The sequence below is a fragment of the Gasterosteus aculeatus genome, chromosome 5 (assembly GCF_964276395.1).
Source record: "Gasterosteus aculeatus chromosome 5, fGasAcu3.hap1.1, whole genome shotgun sequence".
Lineage (NCBI taxonomy): Eukaryota > Metazoa > Chordata > Actinopteri > Perciformes > Gasterosteidae > Gasterosteus > Gasterosteus aculeatus.
In genome coordinates, this window is record NC_135692.1 from 11,077,482 (window position 1) to 11,105,251 (window position 27,770).

The 27,770-nt window shown below is 44.8% G+C and overlaps 3 protein-coding genes across 8 annotated transcripts in view; 1 reads left to right on the plus strand and 2 right to left on the minus strand.

Annotated features, from left to right (window-relative positions):
• ptprea (protein tyrosine phosphatase receptor type Ea) overlaps positions 1 to 5,414 on the minus strand; it is a 40,009-nt gene extending 34,595 nt beyond the window's left edge. For all 6 annotated transcript variants that reach the window (XM_078103382.1, XM_078103377.1, XM_078103375.1 and 3 more), the window contains exon 1: positions 5,260 to 5,414. The gene's annotated coding sequence lies outside the window, so the exon portion shown is untranslated. The remainder of the gene's footprint in view (positions 1 to 5,259) is intronic.
• A 725-nt stretch (positions 5,415 to 6,139) lies between these two features.
• clrn3 (clarin 3) lies at positions 6,140 to 7,958 on the plus strand. The gene is made up of 3 exons (XM_040175717.2): positions 6,140 to 6,612; positions 7,226 to 7,411; positions 7,529 to 7,958. Exons 1-3 carry the CDS (start codon positions 6,381 to 6,383, stop codon positions 7,804 to 7,806), a joined length of 696 nt encoding a protein of 231 aa, XP_040031651.1. The 5' UTR covers positions 6,140 to 6,380; the 3' UTR covers positions 7,807 to 7,958.
• Positions 7,959 to 25,299: 17,341 nt separating this feature from the next.
• foxi1 (forkhead box i1) lies at positions 25,300 to 27,161 on the minus strand. Its single transcript, XM_040177650.2, has 2 exons — positions 26,401 to 27,161; positions 25,300 to 26,200 (listed from the first exon to the last, which is right to left on the minus strand). The coding sequence occupies exons 1-2, from the start codon at positions 26,999 to 27,001 to the stop codon at positions 25,683 to 25,685; spliced, it is 1,119 nt and encodes a 372-aa protein (XP_040033584.1). The 5' UTR covers positions 27,002 to 27,161; the 3' UTR covers positions 25,300 to 25,682.
• Between the last annotated feature and the right edge of the window lie 609 nt (positions 27,162 to 27,770).

Sequence of the window (27,770 nt, forward strand, 5' to 3'; positions counted from 1 at the left end):
AGCATACATTATTCATTAAGCACTGTACTGCTCCATGTCAACAAACTCCGCAGCGATACAGTCAGAGCATTATTTCCTCTTTCACTCACTGCTTCTCTCTTTCTGTCTTATCTAGTAGCACGCATCTTGTGCACGATCGGCCGCAAGTTGCTTAGAGAGCCTGTAACATGAAAAACATCCACTGAGATGAGTTGGAATTTAACTGTATTCGACTTGACACTAACTTCTCAGTAAAAAACACAAGCCTAAGCTGCCGGTGGGCGTCGTAGCATTTTATGGACGTTCAAGAGGAGAAATGATTGCATGTGCTGACCATCACCGTGTGAGACACCGCCAATTGAAAAGACAATTTTGTGTATTTGCATCCAAACGAGAAGAATGAAGTTCTATGATGTTTGAGAGGGACATTTCAGAGGCGCATTCACAACACAATAAACAAAACGAACCATGAAGAACCATTAGCGATTCCATGCATTAAGATCTATGCAACAAAAAGCCTCCGTTTGAATTAAATTTGCAGGGGCTTTAACCCCCAGAGACTCTATCGTGAACATCAAGCTATCTAATAATGTGTGGGTGTAGCTTCCTGTGCATTTAAAATTACTGCATTTCAACATCGAGATCAAAGAAACTGCCGTCAAGGAAAACCCACAATAGCTGCATATTTTGTTCTTCCTAGCTGTCAAAGCCATATTAAGGGTGTTCTTAGCCCGCGGGATGCCCTGTGTTTTCCACACCAAACTTAATATTTGTTTTTCAGAAGTGGTTCATTCAGATAAAGTAAAGTGAACTGAAGTGTATTTGCAGCCATTGTTGGAGATGTTTGCTTTCATCTCAGTGGAAATCACGCCACATGGCGCTGGGAGTTCATCTCTTCTGGGCTCCACCTTGCTTTCCCCCAGCAGGTCACCATATTTTGGCAAAAAGAAGAACAGTAGCTCAATTGAACAAGAGTTATGGGGGTTAAAAAATCAGATTTGTCAATGTGCTGGCCCCACCAGAAGCTGATGTTAAGGGATCATGGGACTGTTGTCATTACTACAAACAACCTTTTTTTCTTTCTCGAAGTTAACAAATGCAGACAAAAACATACAGATTTTAAAAAGGATTTTCAACAATGCATTTCGTCCCTGTTGGATACTTCTCAAACAACTGCAAAGTCGCCAGCTGAATCTCCCCTACGGTGTCTTTTTAGAGCTTTGTGGTGTACTTTGTAACTCGCTCATGTAGCAACTGACAGAAATACAATAGAGAAACTATGTGTTGCCTGGAGGCGAGAATACACCCGTAATACTACTGGGCAGCTGTGCTGGAGTGACATCATGCAGTAATTCCCCGGGTCAGATTCTCCTATTCAAACCGGAAGGGCCTGACTCGGTGGTTCGCAACATGTGGTTCGGGGTTGCCTGAGGGGTCCGAAGATAAGTTCAAAGGGGTCACAAAATGATTTAGACATATTTCTGCTTGCGCTAAATTATGTTTGTAGTTGTCCGGACTTCCCTCTGGTTTCGCATCTTGCATCACACCTATTCGAATCTAATATCTCTCTGATCAATCTGCTCACGTGGAGGGCCCCGCTGAGGCCCTACGTGGTCTCAAGCCATGTCCTTTCTTTGTCATGGCCTGGATTTAAATTGCTGCAGTGTTTAACAATGAGTACAACAGAAAATACTTCCCATTCCAATATCGCGGTTGGATGTTTTGTCCGAGCGGCTTTCCAAACCACACTAAACCTCCCAAATAGAAATTTACTATAAATAAGAGAAAAGCAGAAAAAAAACTCCCAATGGACCTGGAATGATCAAATGTTTGACCTTAAAAAGGGGATTTCAACTAAATCTAAATAAGTTCTAATTACAGTTCTTCTCCCATAATAATCAACTCATCAATTGTTGCAGCTCTGCTTGAATCGCTGTCAATACAGAAAAGTTTTGTGGCACGTTTTCGGAATGACAGATGGGTTTAATTTAGCATCTCCTCCGAAGATTATCTCTCTTTTGGGTCTCATGTGCTCGTCCAAACTAACAATGCGTCCTTTGAGCAGATGGTGGGTGAGTTGTGAAGCTTTTTGAGCTCAGTCCAGCAGTTTTCAGCGTTTTAAAAACTCCGACGATAGTAAACAAACACTGCAGCGGCGTCTCGCTTTCCCTTCCCCAGCAGCCAGCAACAGCAGCGCTGGCCCCAGATCACATGTGTGTGTGTGGGGGGAGGCCTACAGGTAGCTGTTGGAACAGCCTGTGCAGAGTGTTTATTAACAGGGCCAGAGACACACCCTCTCCGCGCAGGCTGCGGGGCTTTCCGGGTCCAAACCTCCAAACAGGAAGCAGCAGTACCCCGCACACATGGTCCCTTTCTGCCTTCCCTGGCTTTGCCGTCACCGTTTGCTATTACGGCACCGGTTCCAATCGCAGTTCACCGTAAACTGGCAAACTACAACGTCACATTCGATACAAGCTTCTTTCTTCTTTTTTTTTTAACCGCCCCCAACAATCCCTCCAAATAATAATGACCGATGCACGGCCTGGTTAAGTGTGGGTTAAACTGTCCTCACTCTGCATGGATTTGTTTTATCATTACTCAATAATTTAAGCGTGATGCCAGACCGAAGGATGACTCCGGGGCTTGATTTCTGTTGCACTACAGCCGCACGCACAAACCGGACTACGATTGCAACACGCTGCAGCTCAATGTGCTTTAACAAGCTTATACCAAGAAGGGCGGAAGAATAACAAGTTGCATGCAGATGCTGTTTGCATCAAAAGGACGATCATATGACTGCTCCTCAATGCATAAATCATGAGCCCTTCAGCGAGGCTGGCAGAAAACGTTTATGCCGGCAAATACCCGTCAAGTTCTGGGTCAGACCGGGCTCATACTTAATTGTCGTGACTTTACACCAATTAGCTAATTCTCCGCCCCTTTTGAGGAAAAACTAAAGTGCGCCTTCGAGCAGTGTGTAGTTCAATGCGGTTGCAGCTTCGGAAGAGCTCACATTTACAGTCTTTAGCGGCTCAAAGTTAGAATCCGAGTGTTTCCAGGGCCTTGGAGGGTGGCTGGTAGATAGATAGAGGGTGGGCGAGCCGCGGGATTTACTACGGGCCGGCAATTCGAGGTTTGTACCCGGCAAGCTGTCAGGAGGTACTGCAGGTGCACGCGCAACTCGCTCATCTCCGGCTCGCTGCGGATTTACTTAATCACAACATCTGTTGGTGCAGTGCACCCGCGTTCAAATAACACCAATGCACCACACAAGCATTACGATAGGCTAATTTACTAAACCGAGGAATAAACTAAATAGCAATTAAAAGCAGGTGGAAAATAGCTTCTGCCGTTAGGATCCTGTTGAGATTTGCCACAGTTGTACTGAAAAGAGACAACGTAGACACAGCACACAAAACCTTCCTCGTCCCAGTGAAATCAGCCCTGCACATGATGCTCATTTAAAATTCCCACTCCAGAGAAGGAGAATAGAATTTAGCTGGAGTCAAATGTTACTTGTCTCATTGTTCTCGGCGTGACCATTTTGTTTATTTCGATGTATCCTCATTAGCTTCATTCTGCCACACTAATTACCATTCTTCTCAGGGCCTCTACAGTATAATTGAAAAAAGGTATGCACACTGACGTACCGCAGGCAGACAAACTGTTCATGTGTGAGAGTAAAGACAGCTCAAATCAAGGTGAATGGTATGAAATGTGAAATTAAATCACAAGTTTAAATCTGACACGGTGAGCTACGATGCATCTCTTTTTTTTTTTAAATGTGCAGCTATGGATCATTTCAAACAAACATTCTCAATAAGCCCCTTTACATTTTCCGGTGTGATGTTTGTCAATACAGCAGCTGACTCTGCTCTACTCTTCAGCAGCTCTTTCCGTAGCAACAGAGCGGCAAGGAAAAGGTCTACAGGTGATATTCAGTCTGGCGGCTGGTTCCATTGAATAAAAGCTCTGTTTGAAGAGGTCGGCCTGTGCTCACCTGGGCGTGTTCGTCACGGACAGAGTAGTCAGGTGTTTCTCACAATGTTACTTTATTAATGGAAAGCAGCGCCATCAAGCAAAGACTTGTGACGCTTTGCATTGAGGAAATTATCTTGTGAGATCCTCATTTGAGAGGAACATGTCTTATAAGTAAATTTAAACTTCTCACCGTCACATTAGCTATTTTTTTCCTCCTCTGTTGATGTAGAGGCGACCTTTCTCGCTCCGGCGTACCTGCTTCCAGATGTACTACCAGATGTATTAGAAGTAATTCAGCGGCGTCATTGACATTGATAAATTCAGCTTATTGTCCAGTCGCGCTGTCAAAAACATGATAAAAGTATGCAAAATGATTTTGACCAAGAGCTTGTTTGAGGATTCATCATGATGAAAGTCATCTCAGGAACACGGGCTGGAAGTCATCTTGTTAATGGCCAGCGGAGCACAACCGTGATGTTGTCTCGATTCGTTTCACTTTTCGTTCAAATGTCCGAGTCGGTTCATCTCCCCTTCGCCCTGTTCCAATCTGCTCCCAGGATGCCGTCCGTGTGGCTGACCGTGACCCCTGACCTCCCAAGGCCAGTGACCTTTCCCTGTGGAGGTTAATATCGTGTGTGTCCAATGATAATTGGATCACAAACCATTTCAGGAGTTAAAATCTGCGTAGCTCACTCCACATTTAGCCTCCACAGAGAGACGACACCTTAAGACATAACTCTTAAAAACATTGCATAGTCCTCCTGCTGTAACAAGTCTTAGCAGATCCATCTATGATATCTGGAGCGCCGATAGCCTCCGATCACCGACGTGTTGCAACTGGCTCAACTGCAGCCCACACGGGCCCACCGAACAGGAAAACAACACTGTTCTACTCCATTTCAAGACAAAATAGGGAATAATACGCAAGACAAAAAAGGAAAACACCCCGATTTGAGGAGAGAAACTCCAAACGCGTGTTCCATTCACCCACATTGGCACACCGGTTGGCCTGAAGTCGGTTGCGTGGTGTCAAACAGAGAGGTCCCGGTATGTAATCACACGGTAAACACCGCTTGTTCGCGAGGAACGCATTCTCCGCCACATTATAAAGCTGCATTCGGGCACCTGAACAAAACCAAATAAATAAATAAATCGAGGGCGCGCGCGCGCGCGCCGCTGTGCGTAACGGACAGGTAACACGGCGTTCCGTGCGTGCGAAACGCGACAGGAAAACAGCCGCCGAGCTGACGGAGACGCACAAGAATGCGTGACGGCATTAAAAGTCATCGAATCACTCACCTCGACGGCAACCGACAATAAGTCCAGGGCGCAAAATTGCGTTGGAGAAGGCGAGGCGACCCCTTCGGTGTTGCCGCCTGTCACCGGGAAGGAGGAGTTTGTGTTTACTCCGACATACACACAACCGGCTGTCACGGAGCACACGGGGTCCTCCTCCACCCGTTTGGAGAGGAAAGGGAGCCACAGTCTGGACACTTGTTGTATTACAACTTTATTCATAAAGTTCCTAAATGTTTTATTCAATTCCTGTTTTTAATAATGAACAAAAGACAAACTGTAATTGATAAAGGATGAATTGGAATGAAAGGGTTAGTGCTTCTTCTTTGCATACTGCATGTAGGGACACATACAGAGTATAATATTTCTTAATTAATACACTGATGAATTACTGTATTTCACCCAAGTGAGTTTGATCAGTAACAGTGTTCTCTTTTCAAATCAGTGTCACCAACCAGGTGGCTCGCGGTGTAAAGTGAGTGATTTATAGAGGCAACAGTGCAGTTTGCTTTGTTTTTTTATTCTCATGTGATGATCTCATTTATGACGTTATTGCCCCCATGTTTCCACGTCCCCTGTCGTCACGGCTTTAGTGCATCGCTGATGACTCATAGACGTGGTCAGATGTCCACGCCTCTTCCAGTAACATCTTAGGTTTAGTCCGACGCGTAAATAATTCATCTGCAGTTTGTTTTACGACCCAACAATCTCAGGAACAAGCCTTTGAGCCGAGGACTGTGAAGGTGGTTCTCTTAAAGTGAACCACAGGTCCAGGATCTAAACGGTCTTCCCATCAAAGAGTCCCGTTTTGCTCGTGCATCCACTGTAAGCACCGTCCCCTAGCAGGTGATATTTTCTTTGCCGCCTGAGAACAGACTCGACTGCCGAGTGAACTGGTGTCCTACCATGACAACGAGCTGTGTGTTTTCCTTTCAAACCAAAGGTCGCTATCATAATCTGGAGATTTTATGACCAGCAGTCCACTCCACCCAGGAAGGTAACTCATACACAGAATCTTTAGAGGATCACAGGGTCTGAATCAGCTTCTCAGGCGTCACCCGAGCGTTTTTCGAGAAGAGAGGTCGCAACTTGGATCTAACCAGCGGCACTGGAATACAGCAATAATGCCATCCCTTACAAAGAGCCTTTATTTCATGTCCAGCGCGCTGTTAACTTCCATTGCCGTCGGGGTGTTGGGGTTCTGCATGTCAACGGAATGGGCTAAGATGGCCATGGAGTGCACAAGAAACGGAAGTAGCTTCTCCAATGGATCTGCTGTCGTCACTTTGGGCCCTTTTACCGGGCACATGAACAGAAGCTTTTGCCCTTTGTTTGGAGGCCAGGACGAATTCACCAGTAAATATTTTCTCACTTACATACTTCGAGGATCAATATCGATGGTGATGGTTTGGGTTTCCCCGTTATTGGGATTCCTGACTACAAACAACCGTACTGAAAAATTCAATTAAATTCCCACAGCAGTATGTTTTGGTAGTATATCGGGGAGCTTTAATACCGGTGTCAGGCTGATACTAACTCAGATGGATCGGGTACTGATGACACTTGGATTGTAATCTCTGTTTGTTTTGAATATAAATTTACTAAATTGATGTTCGGGGACTTAGATTTGGACAATAAACAATTCAGTCAGTGTTCAGTGTTTAAAAACCATGCTACTCTGGATAATGAAAAGAACACTTAAATCATTGTATTTGTTCAGGCACTTTTTATTTTGTCTAAAGTATTTTCAAAGAAACCTTTAGTATCACAAAATGTTTTTTTCATTTTTATTTTGGGTGACCTAACAACAATACGGCACGTCAGTTCTAAATTAAAATATTGTTACAATGGGATAACATCTTTAAACATTTCCTATTCTTACAGTTTTAACAGTCTGTTGTCTAAAGCATGTAAACTAACCAAAGGTTTTTTTGACTGTGTGTGTTTGTGTGTGTTTGTGTTTGTGTAGTGCTTCAAAGACTGGCAGATTTGGGAGTTGGCCCGGTGGCTCTGCACAGTGTGGTCCTGTGCCTGTTGGTCCTGTGTCTGGTGTTTTCCGGTGGCAGCATCCTTATCTCCCTCTACAACAGCGTCAGCAACCCTTATGAAACCTACATGGGGCCTATTGGCCTCTACGTCTGCAGCTCTCTCAGCGGTAAGAACTGAAGTAGAAAATGCCAGAAAACAAAAGCATCGTATTCTTTTTAATTGCGCCGATGGCGATATTTTAAGCGCTGGTGTTCATTTCACTTTTCTTTCCTTTCACATGCAGCATTTTTCTCCGTCCTGGTCCTCCTGATATTCGCGTTGAACGTCACCCTGACCAGCATGGCCGAGGATTTGGTGCAGAGCTTCGCCGACACTTTGGTTGCAGAGTTGAGGAACAAAACGTCAGAGATGCAGCTGGGATACTACCTGGTCGTCCTTTACCCAGGTCTCTCCCTCTTTGTCGTGGCGTTGGTCTACTTTTATGACCACACAGCCTACACGCAGAGGCGGGAGCAGCAGAGGCCTACAGAGGACGCGCCCAAGGAGATAATGATGTATTAGTGGCCTGCCACCGAGCGGGCTTTCAGTGACATTGATAAATTGCTCATCACATCTTTCTGGAATAACTTGCTGTAAGAATTACAGACACAAACATTTTCTGTGTGTTACGTGAATGAAATCAGTGAATGTAAATAAACAATTGAGATGAGGTTGATCCTATCTTATTTTTTATGTATTTTTATTTTGTTAAAATGTGTATTGTACAATATTTACATTGTTTGTTGCATTGACCACGGACCAAGAGAAGTCCCTTGTAACTGAATAACTTAATTAGCACTAATCCAGCTATTCTATTCGGATTAAAGGAATAATTACAGGAGGAAATCACAGAACACTTTTATTTGTATTTTTGTCAATTAGCCTTTCACTGGTATAAGTCTTACTGAAATAATTAAACATGGGAAAACGTGTAGTTGAGAAACAGGTCATAGTAGTTGGGCAAGATTCAAGATTTAAATTTAAATAAGAGACATGTGGACATTAATTGATCTTTGCTGCCCTCTATCTCTGAGGCGACATTAATGTAAATAGACGTCTCCTCTCAAATTTCCAGTCAAAATTGTCTAAAGATCTGAGTAAAAAAAGACATTCTCTGATAATTGCAGTACTTTGGTCCAAACGTCTTTGTCCGATGCAACCCGGACAAACTCATGCATCTCCACCTGTGTTGTGCTGTTGTTCAAAGTTAATTTTATTTATACAACATAGGATATAGTGATCATAAGGTTATCGTAAAATTGAACTGTCAGCATCAAGGTTTGGTGAATTTGGCATTTTTAGGGCTACTATCACCACTTGAAGAGGAAGAGGGTCGATGTTTCAACTATTCATCCACTACTTTTAGCCAGTTAAATACTGGATTCATTATTTTAGCCTAGTTATTTTACATTACATTCACTCTCAATCACAACAGTGTTCAAGTGTTAGAACAACTGAACTGACTTAATATGTGGATACATTTTTAATCAAATCATTTTTTGCAAATGAGTTGATCTCCAATCTGGAGAATGCTGGCGTTCCCTGGCAACTGGAGAAGTTGTGATTACCTTACTCACCTTCATTAATTCACTGCTACAGAGATGCGGTGCTTAAGTTGAGGCCTTTAAAATCCAGTGATGCATTGCATTTTAACTGCATCCACGTCCATCTGGGATCAACTAAAGCCTTGAAGATACAATATATTTGTAAAGATCTGTTTCATTCAATTCAAAAGATTAAAAGACTGCTGAGAAAAAGCAAAGCTTGCTTGAATCTTGCAAAGCCGAGACGGATCTCGCTCGAGTTGGCGTCTATTGTCCCCTGGATCTTCAGACGCTCTCACAGCTGTGATTCACATGGCTGTGTTGACACGCGAGCCGGGGGGAGGTGTCCTCTTACCGTTTCCCGTGTCCCATCACTCAGAGCCTACAGTGTGTTTGGACATGCCCTTTCCAGCACCTCTCAGCCCCGCGACGCCTTCTACCTGCCTTCAAAGAACCACACTTCCTTCAAGTCTCACACTTCAAGGGACCCGTGGAAGGATGCGGCAATCTGCTTCGCGAATATATATTACATTTCTGAGGATGCGCCCATTCTACAACGAATCAAAAGCCTTTCAGGTGGAGTTGGAAATCGAGCATTCCCTTTGGGGGGGGGTTCCATTTTATGTTTCAGGTTAGGAGAAATATCTGTTTGTTTTAGGCTACTAAATGCATTAAGTTGCAGGGATGAATATCCACGTTTTAACATTTATTTTCCCCAACTGCACCTGACACACAATATTCATGCCGCTGCCTGTCGTAATCCTTCTTCTATGATCAGGACTCAGTGAGGCCGGGGGAGGTTGTGTTCTCCAGAGGAGGCCTAGTCAAAGCCTTTTTTAGTGCAAACTTGCCTGCTGTGAAATTGATAAGCTCTTTACAACACAGCAAAGGACATTCGGCCATCAGAGACCCTCTCATTTTATTTGTCAACCCGTGAAAGTCATCATTTACCAAATCTCACAGACTGCAGCTGAATTAAAAGATATGCAGGAACAAAACTGTACAATAGTCTGATGAGCCATGATGAGAAATAAGACGCTACTCACGGACACGAATGAATGCATTTTAAAATTGATGCCGATTCTGGACGTTAACCTGTTCAACAGCTGCTGCAGGAGATATTCGTCTGTATCCGTGTGCACTGAGGTGTGGGATGGGGGGGGATTGTTATCGAGAGTTCCCTCTCGCCGTTTGCAGTGCAAACATTGATTGAATAAATAAAATCAGAGATGGACAGTAATCTCTTCCCCTCTCTCTTGGCTCACCAGGATGGATAAACCTGGGATTATGCAGGAGCCCTGAGCCCTGACCATGCACTCTGTGTGATGGGATTAAAGCGGCAACTTTTGTACCTGTGAAACCTTATCCTCCTTGGTCCCGCATTACAGAGGCCTGTGAAACAGACACCTCCAGCTGCAGGGCGGGGGGGGGTGTCCACTCTGGTAAGGCCCATCGTGGGTTGGGGGGAAGGGGCCTTCTCCTCTGGTCTTCAACCTTTGGGAGTTGAGAGGTATTGGTGTAGGTGTGTTTCTCAGTAGGGTGAGAGGCGGGTTGTGGGGGGGGGGGGGGGGGGGGTTGACACTTTCACAAGCCCCTTGACAGGCTCCGCACCTACCAAGTCTTATAAATAAAACAAATAAAGCCCAGAAGGTGCCAGGACTGTACAGACATTCCTCGGAGTACGTACTGGAGATTATCAACCCCGTCTCCAGTCATGCCCCAAAGCGCTTTTATTTGATGTCCTTATCACTACTGAGTGACCTTCGCCCTCCATAGTGCCAGTGAGACGGGTGTCTCAGGGTGTCCCTGTTGCATTTTCCTCTTTGGTATTAAACATGCCTGGTCCCACACTACGCACGTACTGCTCTACACTGGCTGTTGCCTACATTGTTGGTGAACGGATATGTTTTGGAGCACGTTACATAAAAAGGTGCAACGTGTAAGATGGGAAAAAAACAACTGATAAAAATGGGGCTAAATTTGACCCGTTGCACCTTTAAAGACACAGATTTAGTGACTATGAAACCGTTTAAAAAAAATGCAGTAAAAAGAAAAATACTAATTAAGTGTACTCCTTATAAATGTTTCTTCAATACAACACGTGTATGTTTCTTTTTTGTTAATTATGTCTATTTAAATGAAGGCAGTCCTCTATTCACTGCATATTGCACTTATATGACTGTGCATGTGTCAGTTGAAAATGAAAAAAGGTAAAGGAAACGTGAGAGAACAACACAAAGTGATGAGCTGTGTACTCCAAAGATGCTTTCACCTGCGATATTGGACGGCAAGAAGGTTCCTTACTTATCGCTGTCATTAATCTTAATCTGGCCAGCGAAGGCTGAGGTGAAGGTGGAGGAGGCGGAGGGCTAAAAAGTAATTGCACCCCTGCTGCTCCATTATGGTGTCATTCCACTGTGAACAGAAGATTAGATCTTCTCCGAATCACCTGAAGCCGGTTCTCCTCTCTACCTGGCTGAGACCGAGAGACAGAGCTCCAACCTGGTATCACACGACGGAGACAAACCGGATTAATCAATCCCTGCAGAATCTTTCGCAACAATCCGTACGTGGTAATACATTTGGGTGTGACGGATGTGGAGGGGAGCGATAACTTTCACTGCCCCACTCCGATGAACACTGCTTCAGATTAATGTGTCCCTGGTTGGCAGCCGTGATGGACATCAACAGGGTGCAACGCAGAGGGACACTCTGTTGACCTGCTGACACAGCACGCGCTTCAACTGCAGCGGGAACATTTAACTTAATGCTGCAATTGTGCCTCTGGTGTCTCAACATGGAAAATCTAAAATAATTTAAAATATACAACAGAGAGGCTTTAAGACTGAAGAGAGAAGTGCAATGTGCTTTTGAATGAGGCACAGAGGGATTTATCGGTCCCCGCCTGCGCGCTCTGCAGGTTTCACTTCCAATTCAGTTTAGAACTTGTTGATGACGCACTTTTTTATATAAAACCATTGCAGTTACATCAAAATCTTCTGCAAAACAAGCTTCACCAGACAAGGCGATTTCCGTTAGTTGCTGACGCTCTGCACCAGGTGGCAGTGTTCAACAACTGAATCAAACAAATCCCTGAAGTCTGAAACTTACTTGTGTTCTGCAGGTAAAGTTGCATTTACTGTAACACAAATACCGGAAATGAATCTGGATGTGAACTTCCTGCAACAAATCAGAGCTACGATCCCTTTCGAATATGTCAATGTTACCAATGTTACCAACAGATACCAATAATTGATGCTCAGTTTACGTATCACTTTATGATCTCATTCAATAAGTGAGTCAATATCTCCCAGCGTTTTGTCCTGTTCTCCGTGAGAAAGGAGGCGCACACACTGACACACATCCATAGATCACAGACTGTAACCAAGACGCCCAGTCACAGACCGCAAGCTGTTCTCCTCTCCGTATGGCCATAAAACATTCCAGATTCCAGTCTGCCGTGTACAGTATTTCCTTGCCGTTGTTTGCCCACACAGGGGCAAACAACGCAGGCGTATCGGGAAGAAAGTGTGCGTATTAAGTGCCCCCTTCTATCTGCATGCTTCACTAATATTGAGAATTTTTCCTCGATGAGAAGTCGTGCCTCACAAACGCTCTCAACGCTGCATGTCATCATCTCCCGTCAAGCACCTGACGGCGTTGAGTGTCTTTTACAGAAGCCAGATGGCGAGAGGTGCTCAGATAAAGTGCATCAAGTGTCCCCCCCTATTGAGCTTTATGAACGGATTATAGGATTTGCAAAGCTCTGTCATAAGGCCGTCAATCATTGTCGCACCCGCCTTGAATTTTACGGCGCTGTCCGCAGGAAAGGACCTCGGGGCTGTTGACATAAAGGGCATAACTTCATCTGTCGAGTCATTCAGCGCAACATCAACACCTTGAGACGATGGAAATAAAAAAGACAGATTGAGAGAGAGAGAGAGAGACAGGAACCATGTCACAAGACACTAGAAATTACCACAGCATCTCAATACCCCAAATTTACTTTAAGGAATGTCCTTGCAATTCAATACCTGTACACCTCCACATCTTTCATCGTGGAGTTTTCCGCCTCCCCTCTGAGCTGTGGCACTTCAGCCTGTGACGTAAAGTCTTAAAAGCTGCGATCACCGGCGTGTTTTCCTAATAAAACAGAGGTTCTTTGAACAGAGCAGAATTTGATATCGGCTTTCTAAACCCTGCATAAGAAACAATGCGGCCTCTCTACGGGAGGCAATGTTCAGTGTCATTCAGCGTAGAGGTGGAGACACGGTGTCTGACTGCTGGAGGGATCAGAAGGGCCCCGGGCCTGTTTGCATGTGTATGAAACAATTTGTCAGCCTGTATAACCAGTTGACCCCTTGCTCACCACTAACCTGGCGCTCCTTCCATTAAGGAGAAGTGCTATTTGCTTAAACTTGGCTATTATTTCGTAGTTTTGGCCATTATTTATGTAGGATAACATTATACCCACTACAGCAATTGCTGCGATTTAGGAAGAGGACAAGATTGTCACAGCTCATTGGGGAGTGATCCAATAACAGCAATAAACCAATATGATCTTTTTAAAGAACCACATTAGTTTATTGCATATTTATGTTGCCCTATAAGAAACAAGACATTGCAGCAGAGACAGAAATTTAGAATTGAGGTCATATCGAATTGAGTGTCAGTGAGAACACTGAAAAGCTTATTATTCAACTTTAAAATCACAATTTAAAATCAAAATCTCCCAATTCATCAAATTAAAAATGAAGATGGTTCTTGAGATGATTAGTTTTAAGCAAAAAAATCAACACATATATTTTCACAATTTTATATTTTTTATGAATATCAAAAGCAGCATTGAAGTGAAAATTGAGCATTGTTTGGGCAAAATAACATACATACATACATACATACATACATACATACATACATACATACATACATACATACATACATACATACATACAATGTAAACAATGAAGGAAAATCTAAATCAGATTTTTAATTGTGCTTTTGCAAAAAGCTAAAACGCATACATAATTAGATGACCACGAAAAGAATACAAGAGCAGGAACGGTGGAGATAACACTTCCACGCCCGTCTTCACCCTCTGCATCAACTCATCACCTCCTGGCTGGGTGTCAATGAAGGGAGGAAGAAGAGAGAGGGGTGAGGCGGGAAGCGCCTGGCAGGAGATGGATGGGGGTTGGGGGGGGATGAAGGGATCACCTTGCCAAATCCGCTGTGAAGGCCTCAGCTCGGTGCACTTAGCGTACAGCGGCCGGAGCCGACACGTAGCTGGGTCTCGGCCTCCCCGAGGCGACACTCAGGCCCCGGCCTCCCTGCCATTGTCATCTGTCCGTCTCTCAGCTTCTCCGTCCGGCAAATCTGCCCGGAGGAAACTTACTTCCTCCCTCCGCATTCTTCCTCCCTCCATTACCCCCAGGAGGAGCAGGGGAAGCTGTGTCGAAGGGGACTCCCAGGCAGTATCGATGTCGGGGGGCCTAAATGTTGGGGTCTTGCCATTAACTAAATCATCCGTAAAGCACTATGAGACGTGAAGACGTTGAATCACCTGAGATATATGTCTTTTGAATCTAATTGGACCTTTGGTTTGGTGTACGACTTGAGCCAGAACATTTTGCACGGCGATAAGATGCTCACACACCTCACTGAGAGGAATGGCAAATATGTCATCAGGCAGAGACAGGGTCTCGCCGGGCCGTTTCAATGAGTGCACCCACGTCAGGGTGATGTATGGACACTGTAACAAAACCTGGAGGGGGGGGGGGGGGGACGCTGCGCAGCCAAACGGCCCCTCGGATCCTCAGCTGGGGAAGAAGAATGGGGGCCGCATGTAAACATTTGAGACGTGTCACTCATTTCTCCTCCGGTCATTTATAACTGAACCGGGACACATGCACGACCGCAGCCATGCGTGCAAATCGGACCCAAGAGGTTTGTGTTGACTTTTATACGAATGTTTAGTTCACAGGTAGGAAGATAAACATCAGATCAGTTCAAACCAAAGGTCGGCCGCTCTGCTTCTAACGCTATGGATTACACCTTCAGAGGTTTGTCTGACTAAACTCTGCCCTTTGGCTGGTTATGCATTTTGGGGAAGTCTCTTAATGGAAACGGCTCGGGAACTCATTTGTGAGGAGCGGCGAGAAGAACACTAAGTCCTGCAGGAATTCCTTCCCCTGGGGTTCCCTAAGTGATGTCCATCTTCCTTCAGTCATTCAGACGGCTTGAAACTGGAGAACCTGACTGACACTTTGAGTCCCCTCAATCGGGATCTTTTGAGCGAGCTATTTCTCTGAAGTAGTGAGTTAAAAGGTTGGTTCACACATACACAGAATTCCCTTTTGCCAGTTTGATTCACCTAATGATTGACACAGATTGGCAGTAAAATAGAGATTCATTTAATTACCTTTTGTGGTTCTCAAAGTATTGACAAATTGAATTTCAAGAACGTGAACAGCGGCAATCCACAAAACATTCCATCATTAATTTCTGTCAAGATGCTTTTACATTTTTAAATCTTTTCAAATGAAATTCCTCCACCACAATTTTGCTGTGATGGCAGAAATGTGTCTCAAAAGGTAGCCGGATAAAACATAAATATGGATGTAAATACTTTTTCATGTTATTACGTTATTTGAAGGCATTGCTGTTAATCTGTGAATTGTTAAAAAAAAGAGGTTGGCTGCTTTGCTACTTTCCGTCCACACTGTCCATGACATTAACACTGAAAAAAGACATATTAAAGAAATAACACAACAATATTAAAATAAAAGACAAATACATAAATGCCATACACACAAACTATCAAACGAGTTTATATCCAACAATAGATAAAAACCAAAGACAATTAGGTTGCGACTCACGATACAATTAAGGGCAATAATGATAGGAAATATTGATATAATATTACACATATTTTAATATAATTTAATTAATCTAGGACATCTTAAAACATGTTATACAAACAGTAATAGTTAAAAAGAGACAAAATAAACAAAGTTAAAGATTATTTTAATCTAATCTTAATCATTTTAATCTTTCAATTTCTCAATAGATATGGCTATAATATAATTAATTGTTCCGGTCACTATAATAGTGTATAGAAAATCATATATCTCAATTATATTATGTGGATTAATGCTCGGTGCCATGTGAGCCTGTGTACTGTATAATGCTCAATGTAATAAATGAATAAACTAAACCAAGTGTGATGAAAGGAGTCCTACGTGGGGAAATGAGGTCATCTATCAATTTAGTGTTTGTGCTGAAGCAATCAGTGCCACAAGCTGCCCAGCAGAGGCCCTCATTACCTCTCCGTCCTCCAGTCAGGCACCAAAACCCTCTTTCGCCACAGCAAAGCCATATCAAGACAGAGGATCCAAAGAAACAATAAAATCGGAGATGTATGGGAACCATCTAGGTGGAAATGTCTGCCGTGATTTATCCCAGTACGCCTCTCCCAGGTTGGGCTCAGACAGGCCTACGTGTGAAGATTTAAATGTGAGGCATGGATTTAAAATGACCCTGGCAGAAAGTTTGAAATATGGGAACATAAATGTACATTCTGTCAAATGAGTAAAATATCATAAGGGTAACACAAACTCGGCCATGCAGTGAACCCCTGCCAGCTCTTGGAACAGCGCCCAAACCTGTTTTTTTATACTGAATTACGCTATTCTTGCAAAGACCCCATAAATGCATGTGCGGTTCATTGCCGTAAAACAATTCAGTAGGTGATTCTAAACATTATTCCTTGCGCTTTTGCAATGATTTCTAATCCTTTAAGTGTGACACAAACACTTAACAGAGGAATGCCCCTTCGCTGTGCTTAAGAACAACCCGCTGAGAGGAGAGTTCTGCCTGCCACAAGATGTCAAAATAATCAGCTCAGGGTTTTCAGGAGCTGGCACGGCCTCAAAGGGTCGGCCGTCATTTATGAAAAAGCCACAGTCTGCAACCATGGGGACACAGTGGAAAACATCGGCGTGTCTGTGAGTGTGGTGGAGCGACGGTGGTATTCAGTAGCTTTAAACATGCAGGTTAGTGGGCTTTGACCTTTGGTTTGCAATCCTCAGCCTCCAGAGTCACACAAAATATAATCAGACTTATTTAGACTATGCTGTCACTGTTGAGTTAATGCAGAAAGAAGGTAATGACGATGAGCAAAAATATAATGTTATTTTTAGGAACTGTGGGTAACAACGGCCGAGTAATTGATGTGCAATAATTTGTTTTGTGGATGAAGTATTTCTTTAAAAGAGATTCAAATTGAATCCTTCTCATCTTTTTAATTGTCACTGTTTCCCTATTTGGTATTCAATGTCAAACGCCAAAGCGTCATAATCAAAGATGTAATTGGTGCAAGAGCAGTGCCTCTCTATGTCATAATGTAACCGGTACTTTTCCTGATTGTACAAACTGTAACTCACTCTTTATATATTTATTTACATGCCGATATCGAAACAGAAGGAGGTGGACTTGCACTTTACTTGCAGTGTTACAGCAAAGGTTTCCATCTGCCAGGGAGGTGAGAGCTATTCAAAGCCTCTGGAACCACACGACGTGATAATCCAAACGAGAAGTGAGGCTAAAATAACTTGATATGCAGTGGGACGTTTTTTCTTTCATACTTACAGATATACCTAAGACATATTTTGGCTAAATATGAATAATAAGTTCACTTCATTTCATCGTCAGGCATTCATTTCCTCTTTCATATCAGCGTATTAACCAGCCTTTGGCCTGAGAAGCTATTAGTAGATTAGGCTTTGTTGTAAAAAAGTGGGTTACATGATATGGACTTTGGCAGAGGGCTTTTTTTTTTTCTTATAAAGGGGATGACAGCTTCTCCAGCTCTGGCATGAGCTTGGCTTTTAATCAGAAACAACACTGTGTACCAGACCAGTCAGTTCACACCAAAGAAGCTCTGTGCAGTTACAACGGCACCGTTATCTCAGGAACAGCAAACTCCATGAAATGCCTCCATCCTGCTACGACTCTGGTCTAGAACTTAAAGCTGGGTTTATTTAAACGTAGGCTCCGAGCTGACCATTTAAATCAACTTTTATTTCAATTAATACTTTATTGAAAAGCCCGCACCGCCACCTCCGCTTATATAAAGGCCTGTGCAGCTCTATTCACGCTCCTGCATGAGTATGAGATGATTCATCAGAGGATGGTTTTAAACGGCCGCTTGTCTCCGAGGTCCGTCCGTGCACTTTAGCAGGTGGCTCTTTTCATTAAACCTAAACGCCTGATGATTGTGCTCTTCATTACAGACTGTCCAGTAATGTGGGCATGAGATGATTACCCCCGCGGCGGTTAAATATAGTGATTGGACAAGGACCTCTACCGCCCCGTAATGACATAAGTCGATAGAGCCGGGGGCTATTATGCTGTCAGCGTTCGTACCATTACACGCCATTAAAACCAGCACAACTCTCTGATTCATCCTCATTATATTTATTGGATAGATGGCCTAGTATAATTGTAAAAGCAGTCAACAATGCTTGATGTGTGATCATTTTGTAGCCACTCTTGACTTAGTGACGTACTGACGAATTCCGCATTTTTGCATGTTGTTTCGAGTATTTTAAATTTCTTAAGAGTAAAAGGTTTTGAAATAAGGCGAATTACAGTGTTGCATCTGTTCCTTCATTGAGAGAAAAGTTCTAAACTATAAACTCAGCCATCAGCCAGTGTGTGACCCAAACAAGCCCCCGGTGTTGACACGTACGCAGAGGGCAGTGTGCCTGGCTTATTTAACAGAATGGAAATGAACTACTTGTCACTCCCCCTTCATCAAACTCCTTCCACGGGTCCACGTTTGGCATCGGAAAAAATGCTAACAGCCAACAGCCTCTTAGCACAGGTAGAAGACAAAAAGGGGGGATCGGTAAGACCCGACATCTCTCCGCAGACACCCGAGTCCCGAGACAGACCCAAACAAAGCGTCTTCTGTCTACACATTGGTGAAGGTCATTAATGTCCAATCAAATTCAAATGGCTCTTGTGGGGACAGTGTGTGATCATCCCACAAGTATGCAGATGGGGGGCGAAGGGGGACGTGCCCTCCAGGACTTGTCCCAAGGCGGCTTTCCCCTCCGGGTTTGAATCCCCTGTGGGCCTGCAGACACGTCGTGGCCCATCACCCTGCAGACAGACAGGTTCCTGACTGGGGTCGTCCCCTAGACTGGCAGACTAGCGTGATAGCTACTGTTCACCCCCCCCCCCCCCCCCCCCCACACTCCCCACCTCCATTGTGATTTAACTGCTGGTCACAAGCACCCTTAGCATAATGATAAGAGATAGTGACACCTCCCATTGAATTCTATCAGGTAGCCTGAAAGCTGAGTGTAATGAAAGGGATAATTACACAATTTATATAGGGAGGGGCAGTGACGGCTGCACAAAGCTATCTGGTCATAGCCTGACCCACCTAATTAAGACAGAGTCCCATCAATCTTGATGTCCCTGTCAGTGAGTTGGTGCCCGACATTTTAAAGTAAATAGAAAAGTGTGTCTACCAACACTTTAGTTAAGTGAACCGTTTAGACTCACAGTGTGAATGAATGTGGAAAGGTTTCATAAGAGAGGAAAGGGGATTATTTCCAACCTTTTACAGAAGCTTTCTTGTCGTATCATCAGAACCACCACTTTTTATGGGTGTTTCATCTCTGCATCTCCTTAAAATGTAGCCCATGAGAGTGACTCATCCATTTGGCCCCGTCTCTATTTCACAAGCTAAATTCAGTCCTTCCCTTTTTAATTATACCTTTGTGAGCCACAGATTATCGATGTGGGGGTGGGGGAGGGGGCGTAAAAACCTACTTTTCACACACGGTGAATAAAATAAAGGCCCCCTTTGTCAAGTGGGGCCACATCAACACACTTCTGTGTGCGATGTTGGGCCCCTCGGCGGTGCCGTCAGCATCGGTGTGGAGGGGGGATCCACGTGCGCGTGTTCATCGTGGATTATGTCACAACACTGGAATGCCGTCACATGACCAGGGGAGCACTCTCCGTTAAATGAGCAACACAACACACGGCGGTTTCTATCAGGAAAACGCAGCGTGGGGCAATGGCCGAGTCGCGGTGTGAACAGAGGAGCTTTTGCAGCAGGAAGCCTCTTTCCCCAGACAGGGTGCACGTCTCGTGTTTATAGTTGAAATACAAGCTGTTTGGGGTTGATAGACTCCAATAGCAGAGTCAACGCGTAGCACTCGCTGGGTTTGTTTTGAACACTTTTCTGCCAAACAAGCTTCTGCTCCGCGTTTCCTGGGATGCTGCCTGCACCAGCCGGCCTGGATTTCCAGCGCCTCTGTTCTTGGAATATTCACTTGAACGCGTGAATTAAACCGTTTTTTTTTTTTTTTTAACGGCTGACATATTTGTTCGTACTTCGTAGAAATGTTAGCATTTCAATTATAAGTAATAAAAGAGTGAGCGTGTGTTGGTAATAACATTAATGGCTGGTGGTGGTATAATGAAATGCTCAAGGGGGTCAATCAATTTATCGCGGTATTACATCTCTGATTAAAGCAGTTTAAAAGTGCTGCCCTTCTTTCCCTCCTCCTTAAGGTGATAGCAGCTGCCTCAGAAGTGAGCGCGAGGCCCTTGAAGTGCAGGCCGGGATTAGTGGCAACCACAAAAGGAGCATTTGGAGGGGGCATGCCTGTCTCTTTTGAAAGGCTATCACTTAAAGCCGTCAGCCATAGATCATCTGCGGCTTACACGAGGAAAAACTCAATGTTGATCGGGCCCATTATTTGACTCTTTGTGAGGGGTGCGTTTGATGGTTTAGGCCAGGGAGGGCTCCAGAGGTCTCCGAGGCTCAGTCTGTCTCACTGTCTCTCTATTGGTATGCAAAGAGGAGGTAGGGGGTCTCATTAGGGGCCGGGGGTAGTGTTGTTTGGGGGCGGGGGATGGGGGGGGGGGGGGGGGGGAGGGCAATGAATTCCTCGGGGCAGATGCACCAGCATCACACAGGATCGAAGCTGAATAATGCATTACGGCAGCAGGTGAAACACGTGAGGTCGGTTTTTTTCCGGCACAACATCCGTCTCCGGGGCGACGCGCATCGAGACGTGTCTGAAAGTACAAAAGCGCTCCAGGTGGAGCGCGTCTTTTGACAACATCGTCCCATGTAACATCCACACTGAGAGATAGCTTCCTTTAGGACTACCGACAATGACTGACAAGCGGTCTGAGAATCCCCAGAGTACCGAATGATCTCCTCACTTCCGTCTCTGCGAGCCGCTGCGAGGGGTAAAATGGATTCCCTCCGGGTAGCTACTTCCTCCGTCATCTGTCACCACTTCCTGTCCGTGAAGAGCAGGTAATGACAGCACGCAGGTGCTGCAAGCCGGGTGGTATCACAGCGTAGCGTCATCAGCAGAAAGCACGCCAACTTGGTCGACAAGTTGCTTTAAACAAAACAAAAAAAACAAAAAAGGTCTGGACTTCCACTCATATGGCAGCGGTCACCATGGTGATTTTTCCTGTTCGCAAGCAGGTCAAACGCGCCGTCATCGTGTGCGAAGCTTAAAGTGATCCCTGAACCGAGCTAAAATGCCGTTACTCAGATATTTGTTCTGCTGCGCTGCACATAGAAATTGATGTTCCCTGAACCCTGGATATTGTTCTCATAAGGTCGTGGTTTGGAATTCCGCGAAGGTGACGAACGGCGGCGGATTTATTGAGCAGCTTATGAGAAAGAGTATAGTTGTGAAAATGGTACGTATTCTGAAAATTCTTCATGTATTGTCAAAAATGACCGGCTACTTGTTTGAAACATCCGCCACGGTTGATGTGAACTCTACTTTCTGGCTTCTCAGCAGTGGGTAAAACCACTGCCATGGTTTGTTATGACAAAGGTCACGGATAACGGATGATGTGCCTACAGTTCCCTAATGTGAGAACAAAGACTTTGTCAAAATATGTCCCTACAATAGAGCGAGCCGGGGGGGATAAGTTACACCGTTTTGGGGATAGGTTTTCCAGATAGAGCGATGTGAAGACAGCCTCTGGCTGTGGATTTACTGGGACTCGTTATAGTCCGTTAATCCTTGTATCTCTCTCTGCGGGTTCCTCTGCTGGCTCTGAGGTGACTGTCCTTCCTGTGCGCACCAATGATTCTAGGCCTTGGCATCCAAAAACCCGCTTTGTTTGCACTGCTAGATTGGAGGCGAGCGCGTGCGATTGACACGAGGAACATAAAACGACGCGCACGAATGAAACAACAAATTTGATTATTGTGGAAAGACAGTGGAAGACTTACAGCTTTGATCATTTAATGCGGAGTAACTGTTACCACGCAAATCTTAATCTGTATCTGACTTTGAATAAAAGATAAATAAAACTTAAAAAGAACAAAGCAGGAGAGTGATGCAGTGAGAGGCGTCTCCGACATCTTTCACATGCTCTCGACAGCCGAGCAGTTTGCGCTTTAACGGCTCTTGTTCTGTATAAAATAATCCATATGGCTGCTGGTCCGGAGCGGGGATCCCATGCCGTTACCGGCCCATACGTTAGGCTTTTTATGGGCCTTTGAATGGAGTGATGAAACCGAATCAGGTCACGCCAATTGATAGACATTCTCCTCAGCTATCGTTTGCACACACGATCCTTTTAAAGTGGAGTGAAGAGAGGCGCCCCCCTCCTGGCGGGCCGTATAGTGGCTTCCCCAGAAGCTGTCATCATATTGTTCCCTAAAATATTTAACTTCCTCAAGAGATTGAGCTGTAATATAAGAAATAATCCTGCTGATGCACACTGACTGCTACAAACAGATGTGAGATTTCAGGGTAGGTCCGGACTGTAATCAGCCCCCCCTATGGCCAAGATATCATGTTCTTCACCGGGGTCAGACGCACAGTCTTCCTTTTCATATTACCGCTCGGATTTGTCTGTAAGCTATTGGGTTATATGGACTGTGGAGAATTATTAGGCCTTTGTAATCCCGAATGCTTCACACGTTCACAGATTGCTTTACAAAAGCTCATCTTTAACTCAAATCATCCAAAAAATAAAAAGTCTACAAGTCTGAAGCAACAAGCCCAGATAGCACATATTCAGAAGCCGGTTTTTGGAGCGAAGGACGGTTGCAAGAGGTGATCTAGTTGCTTTTATTATCAGTGCAGGAGATCTGGCTAACAGCTAATGGGAGTTAAGTTCCTCACTTTGCTGAGTGTAACTTTATCCAGCGGTGATTCATCACTCCAGCTCGTGTCACTCACTAGATAACGCCGACAAGTCTCTGGGTCCAAAGCCGCAGACAGTTCCTCTTCCCCCTCTCTCTGGGTGTGAAATTTAGACTAAACTGTCATATCCCTAATTAAAAAATACACCTCGACCTCAACAAATCCTGTTTTTCTTCACTCCCTCTGAAGCACCTCTCTCACTGAAACTCACTGCCGGCTCTCCGTGAATCTGCACCGGTTGACTCCGCTGGCGTTTGCGTCGAGAGAAAGAAAAACTGAAATACTCCAGTTCTGGAAGCACCAGCTATTATGAGCCAATCTCGCCTTTGGACGGGATGACCCTTTGAGGCTGAAACCCATCATTATGGGTTTAGCCCACTAGGCATGTGTGTGGGGGGGGGGACCGGGGCCACCCTTATGCTGAGGTATTCTGCTGGGCCCGGGCCTCCAGCCCTGGAGCCGGGGGGGCCCTCAAGCAGGTGGAGCAGAGACGTGGTGGCCTGACTGATATTCATGAGGGCTGCTGAATGTGCCCTTTGGGCACAGGGCGCCGGAGCGTTACGTTTCTGAGAACTCAGGCGGCCGAGTCGAACTTGGGAAAGAGGTGGATGTTCTTTGCTGTTTTGCACGATCCCAGAATGGAGTTGATGCCGTATTCAGATACATATATTGTACTAATAAGTACAAAACACCACGTGTGTAAATACTCACAAAAGAGGGAGCATTTTTTTATTTCACTTTTGCAAAAGTACATATTTATTAAACCCTACTTAAAAAAAAAAAGTTAAAGTACACTTTACACAAAATGGATAATTAATGAGTATTATATATTGGATTATAAAAGCATCACGGTACAGCCGGGCCTTATTTGAACCATAGGGTCAAGTAACATACAATGTCACATGATAATGTATCGGTTGATTATGTTCTTAATTTGTATTCTGAGTTGGAAAAATAGTTGTCTAACTAAAGCTGTCAAATAGATGTAGCGGAGTAAGTTGCAGCTTAGCATGGAAACACATGACAGATTGAAGTACCCGATATGGATATACATTTCTCAACTGCTCGATATATATATATTTTTTTACTGAATCAGTGTTCTCAAAATTCCACATTGATTTAGAAAAAACAGTGTAATTGAAGGATTTGGAAACTCAAATGAGAATAACTAAAAGTGTCCAAATGTGAGAGGAACTCCGTTCACTCGATCTGATGAGGATTTCAACAGAAAACTTTGTTAGTGTGAGAACCCGTTGCTGTGTGACAAAAATCGCCTTTGTCTGCTGCACAGATAATTTGTTCCCAGATCTTCAGATGGCAATATTTTCATTTGAGCCCAGGAGGGGATCTCTTCAATTGCCAGCGTCCATTGTTTTCCAACAAGGGGCACAAAAGTCTTGTCAATTAATTTTTCTTTTATTCCCGACCACAGAGCGCCTGAGTGAATTCAATTATCAACCAATTAAGAGGTGTTTCCTTTTATTTACAGACCTTGATGCCGTGCGTATCCATATTGTCTGAAAATTAGAACGGAGAGGGGGTGTCGAATCACTAGAACATTTCCTCTTCCGCTTGGACGTCTTAATATTTCCTCCCCAATGGGCTTTCAATGGCGTCCCCCGGGGACACGAGCACAACAAAAAGGGCATTATTGAACTCTCTAGACAAATTGTTCAGCGGATGTTCCTCCGAAAGTGGTTCTCGACAACAAAACATTTAAAAAAAAAAAAAAAAAGGTCCAACAAATCCCAACAGGATTCACACAGACACACACGCACGGAACAGGCAGCGCTGTGCGTGACCAGGCTTTTGGGGACGGATGGAGACAGGTGCAATGTTCAGCAAACAGGTTGACATCAAACGGGCTCAGCAATCAAACCCGGCCGCAGACAGAAAGCTGAACTTTTGAACTTTTTGGAAGTAAGTTTAAGGTCTGATTGCTCGATGAAACAAGGTTATCGGAAGTGACAAGCGGAAAATGTCTCTGTCTCACACACTTTACTGCGCACAGACACTTGACTTCAGATGTCTTCACCGTTTTGTAGCCCTTTGTTGGAAATTCTTGAGAACTTGATTTGAATATTTGGGGGGCTTTTTTTTTGGGGGGAGGGGGGCTGGCTGAGGCTCCATGAAAAGGCCTGAACAGCATCGTCTATGTCAAAGGTATGCCCAAAAGTGACCTTAACTTTTATCTCTCCTATTTTTGTTCTTCTTTTTGACTCGGATGAGTAAAACGACGCATGAAGCAGGAGTTAAAATAAATGACTTTTATTCATACATCGACATGGGTTTTTTAAAATAAAACACAAAACAAAACTCAGTCTAAAATACATGTCACATCTTCTTATGAAAATAATTTCTGTACATAGGTGTCTTCCTCTTCTTCTTCTTCTTCTTCTTCAAGACGGGCATATAAAAACACAAACATATCCATGAGTTAAAGGATAGATTTCCGTGGGTTGAATTTTTCTACAAATGTTTGGACAAACCGTATTGGAGAAGCGGTAGTTCCCAAAAAAGAAAGGGTTGTTGTAAAGAAGAAAAAGGAAATAACAGTTCAATTCCAGTGCTAGTTTTACTGAGGCCTACAAACCCCTAAAATGACTAATAATGAACAAAGAGTAAACGTGAAGTGAGACTACACCTCGGTCCCCTCCCGGCTGTACATCAGGTTATTCACACTAAAATGGTTGCTGAGGCTCTGCACCGACGTGTAATAGTTCATTCTGTTGTTGTCAGAGTTCAGAGGGGCGATTAAAGTGGGCGAGTAGGAGCCCGGTCCGGACAGCCCCCCCCCGAGGTACCCGGAGGAGCCGTAGTCCCGCTCCGCCGCGGCCCGGGGCCCCTCGCCGCCCGCCAGCAGCGAGTTCACGCTGGACACGAAGCTGCTGTAACACGGGCTGTCGTGCCCCGCGGAGGACGGAGACGGCGGCGACTTGGGCTCCGTGGAGGCCGGGGATCCGTGCAGGCTGGGCGGGGGGGAGCTCAGGAGGCTGCCGGTGTCGGAGAGCTTGTGCGGGCCGTCTGAGGGCTTGACGGGCGGCGCGGAGCCGTCGGACGCGGAGATGTCGGCTCTCCTCTTGCGCTTCCTCCGGAAGTTCCCGTTGTCGAACATCTTCTCGCAGTTGGGGTCCAACGTCCAGTAGTTTCCTTTGCCTGGGTGGGCAGACAGAGAGGGGGGGTTAAATACGGTTGACAACACTTTCAATTGAACCGCATCCAAAATGAACCGGGGGGGGTTAATCTTTCAAATTTAACTTAGATTAGACTCACTATATTAAATTTAAAAAATGCAACAGTTGTATCAATAAAAAAGCAACATGTCACTGCCTATAAGCAGGTTCATTGCGACTCACCGGGGTCGTCCTCGTCCCGTGCCATCTTCTTAAAACAGTCGTTCAGGGACAAGTTGTGGCGGATGGAGTTCTGCCAGCCGGCTTTGCTCTTCTTGTAGAACGGGAAGTTTTCCGCCACGTACTGGTAGATCTGGCTGAGGGTCAACTTCTTGTCCTGCGCGTTCTGAATGGCCATGGCGATCAGCGCCGAGTAGGAGTAAGGCGGCCGGACCATCTTGAAGAGCTCCTGCTGGCTGGATATGGACAACCAGCCCAGATCCGCGCCGCCGAACCCGCTGGGCGGCGGCAAGAACTGCCTCTGGTTCGACCCGTATCCCGACTGGATGTAGGACGTGCCGTTGTTCCCGGGCAGGTAAGGAGAGGAGTTGATGCCCGGTCCGTTCAGCCATAGGTACGGGTTGGCGGACGGGGAGGTGTAGTCTCCGAGGCCGTAGCTGGTGGGGTGCGCCGGCGGCCTCTGCGGGTGGTGGTGGTGGGCGAGGTTCTGTTGGTACACACCGTAGTTGTCGCAGTACACGGCCATGTCCAGGAGCTCCTGCGCGCTGTGGGGCTGAATGGGGCTGGTCTGCTGGTTCGATGCTTGGTGTCCAAACGCGTTCATAATCCACCTCGAGCTGATTCCAAATACCTAAACTGGTTTCTGTGTCTTTCCCTCAGGACTGGACTCATCCTCAGAGGGAGGAGTATTTATGCGCGGCGCTACAGGTAGCCCATTGAAAACTTTTGGGATGGTCACACCCCTCTTTTCTGTCTATGTTGACCCAGATTTCCCTATCAATGAGGCACGATACTCCCTCTAACTGCCATGCTGAGCGTTATGTTATTTTACTTACCTCAGTCGGTTAGGGACTTGCAACTTGTTCCCGTGCGTAAATGCGCACCGGAGCTTGGGTTGAATTTTTGATGAAATTGCACTTTCTTGTTTGTCTGGGTTTGTATCCGTATGGTTGAAATGCACTTATTGTAAGTCAGCTAAATGACGTAATGTAATTACTTCTGTATATTTAGAATCGGCTTTGAATAAACACGTGGATCGACGGCACTATTATTTAGTAAATATCGTAAAGTAAATATCCATAACCCTTACGGTTTCTATATGTATTTTGGATGTTTTTTTTGCGTGATATAATTTCTATTATTTCATAATTTGATGAATAAGTATATCTGGCACGTTCAGATCACCGTCAATCTAAATAAATTAAATTAAAAATTAAATAAATGAATGTCTAAAATGCATTTTACCAGCATGTAGATGAGGTCGTAAAAGGTTTGATAAAAAATATAGAGTCAACTATGATGCACGAGTTGTCGTGGAGTAAAGAACCACCTTCTCTTGAAAGAAATTTTTTTGCAAAAAAAAACGCTTCCTA

What these genes read in the sequence shown, in the direction of transcription:
- clrn3 (XM_040175717.2), top strand. Translation starts at nt 6,381, where the DNA reads ATGCCATCCCTTACAAAGAGCCTTTATTTCATGTCCAGCGCGCTGTTA. An exon ending in AGGCCAGGACGAATTCACCA is followed by an intron (nt 6,613 to 7,225) that starts GTAAATATTTTC and finishes GTGTTTGTGTAG; the next exon opens with TGCTTCAAAGACTGGCAGAT. An exon ending in CGTCTGCAGCTCTCTCAGCG is followed by an intron (nt 7,412 to 7,528) that starts GTAAGAACTGAA and finishes TTTCACATGCAG; the next exon opens with CATTTTTCTCCGTCCTGGTC.
- foxi1 (XM_040177650.2), bottom strand. Translation starts at nt 27,001, where the DNA reads ATGAACGCGTTTGGACACCAAGCATCGAACCAGCAGACCAGCCCCATT. An exon ending in ACGGGACGAGGACGACCCCG is followed by an intron (nt 26,201 to 26,400) that starts GTGAGTCGCAAT and finishes CTGCCCACCCAG; the next exon opens with GCAAAGGAAACTACTGGACG.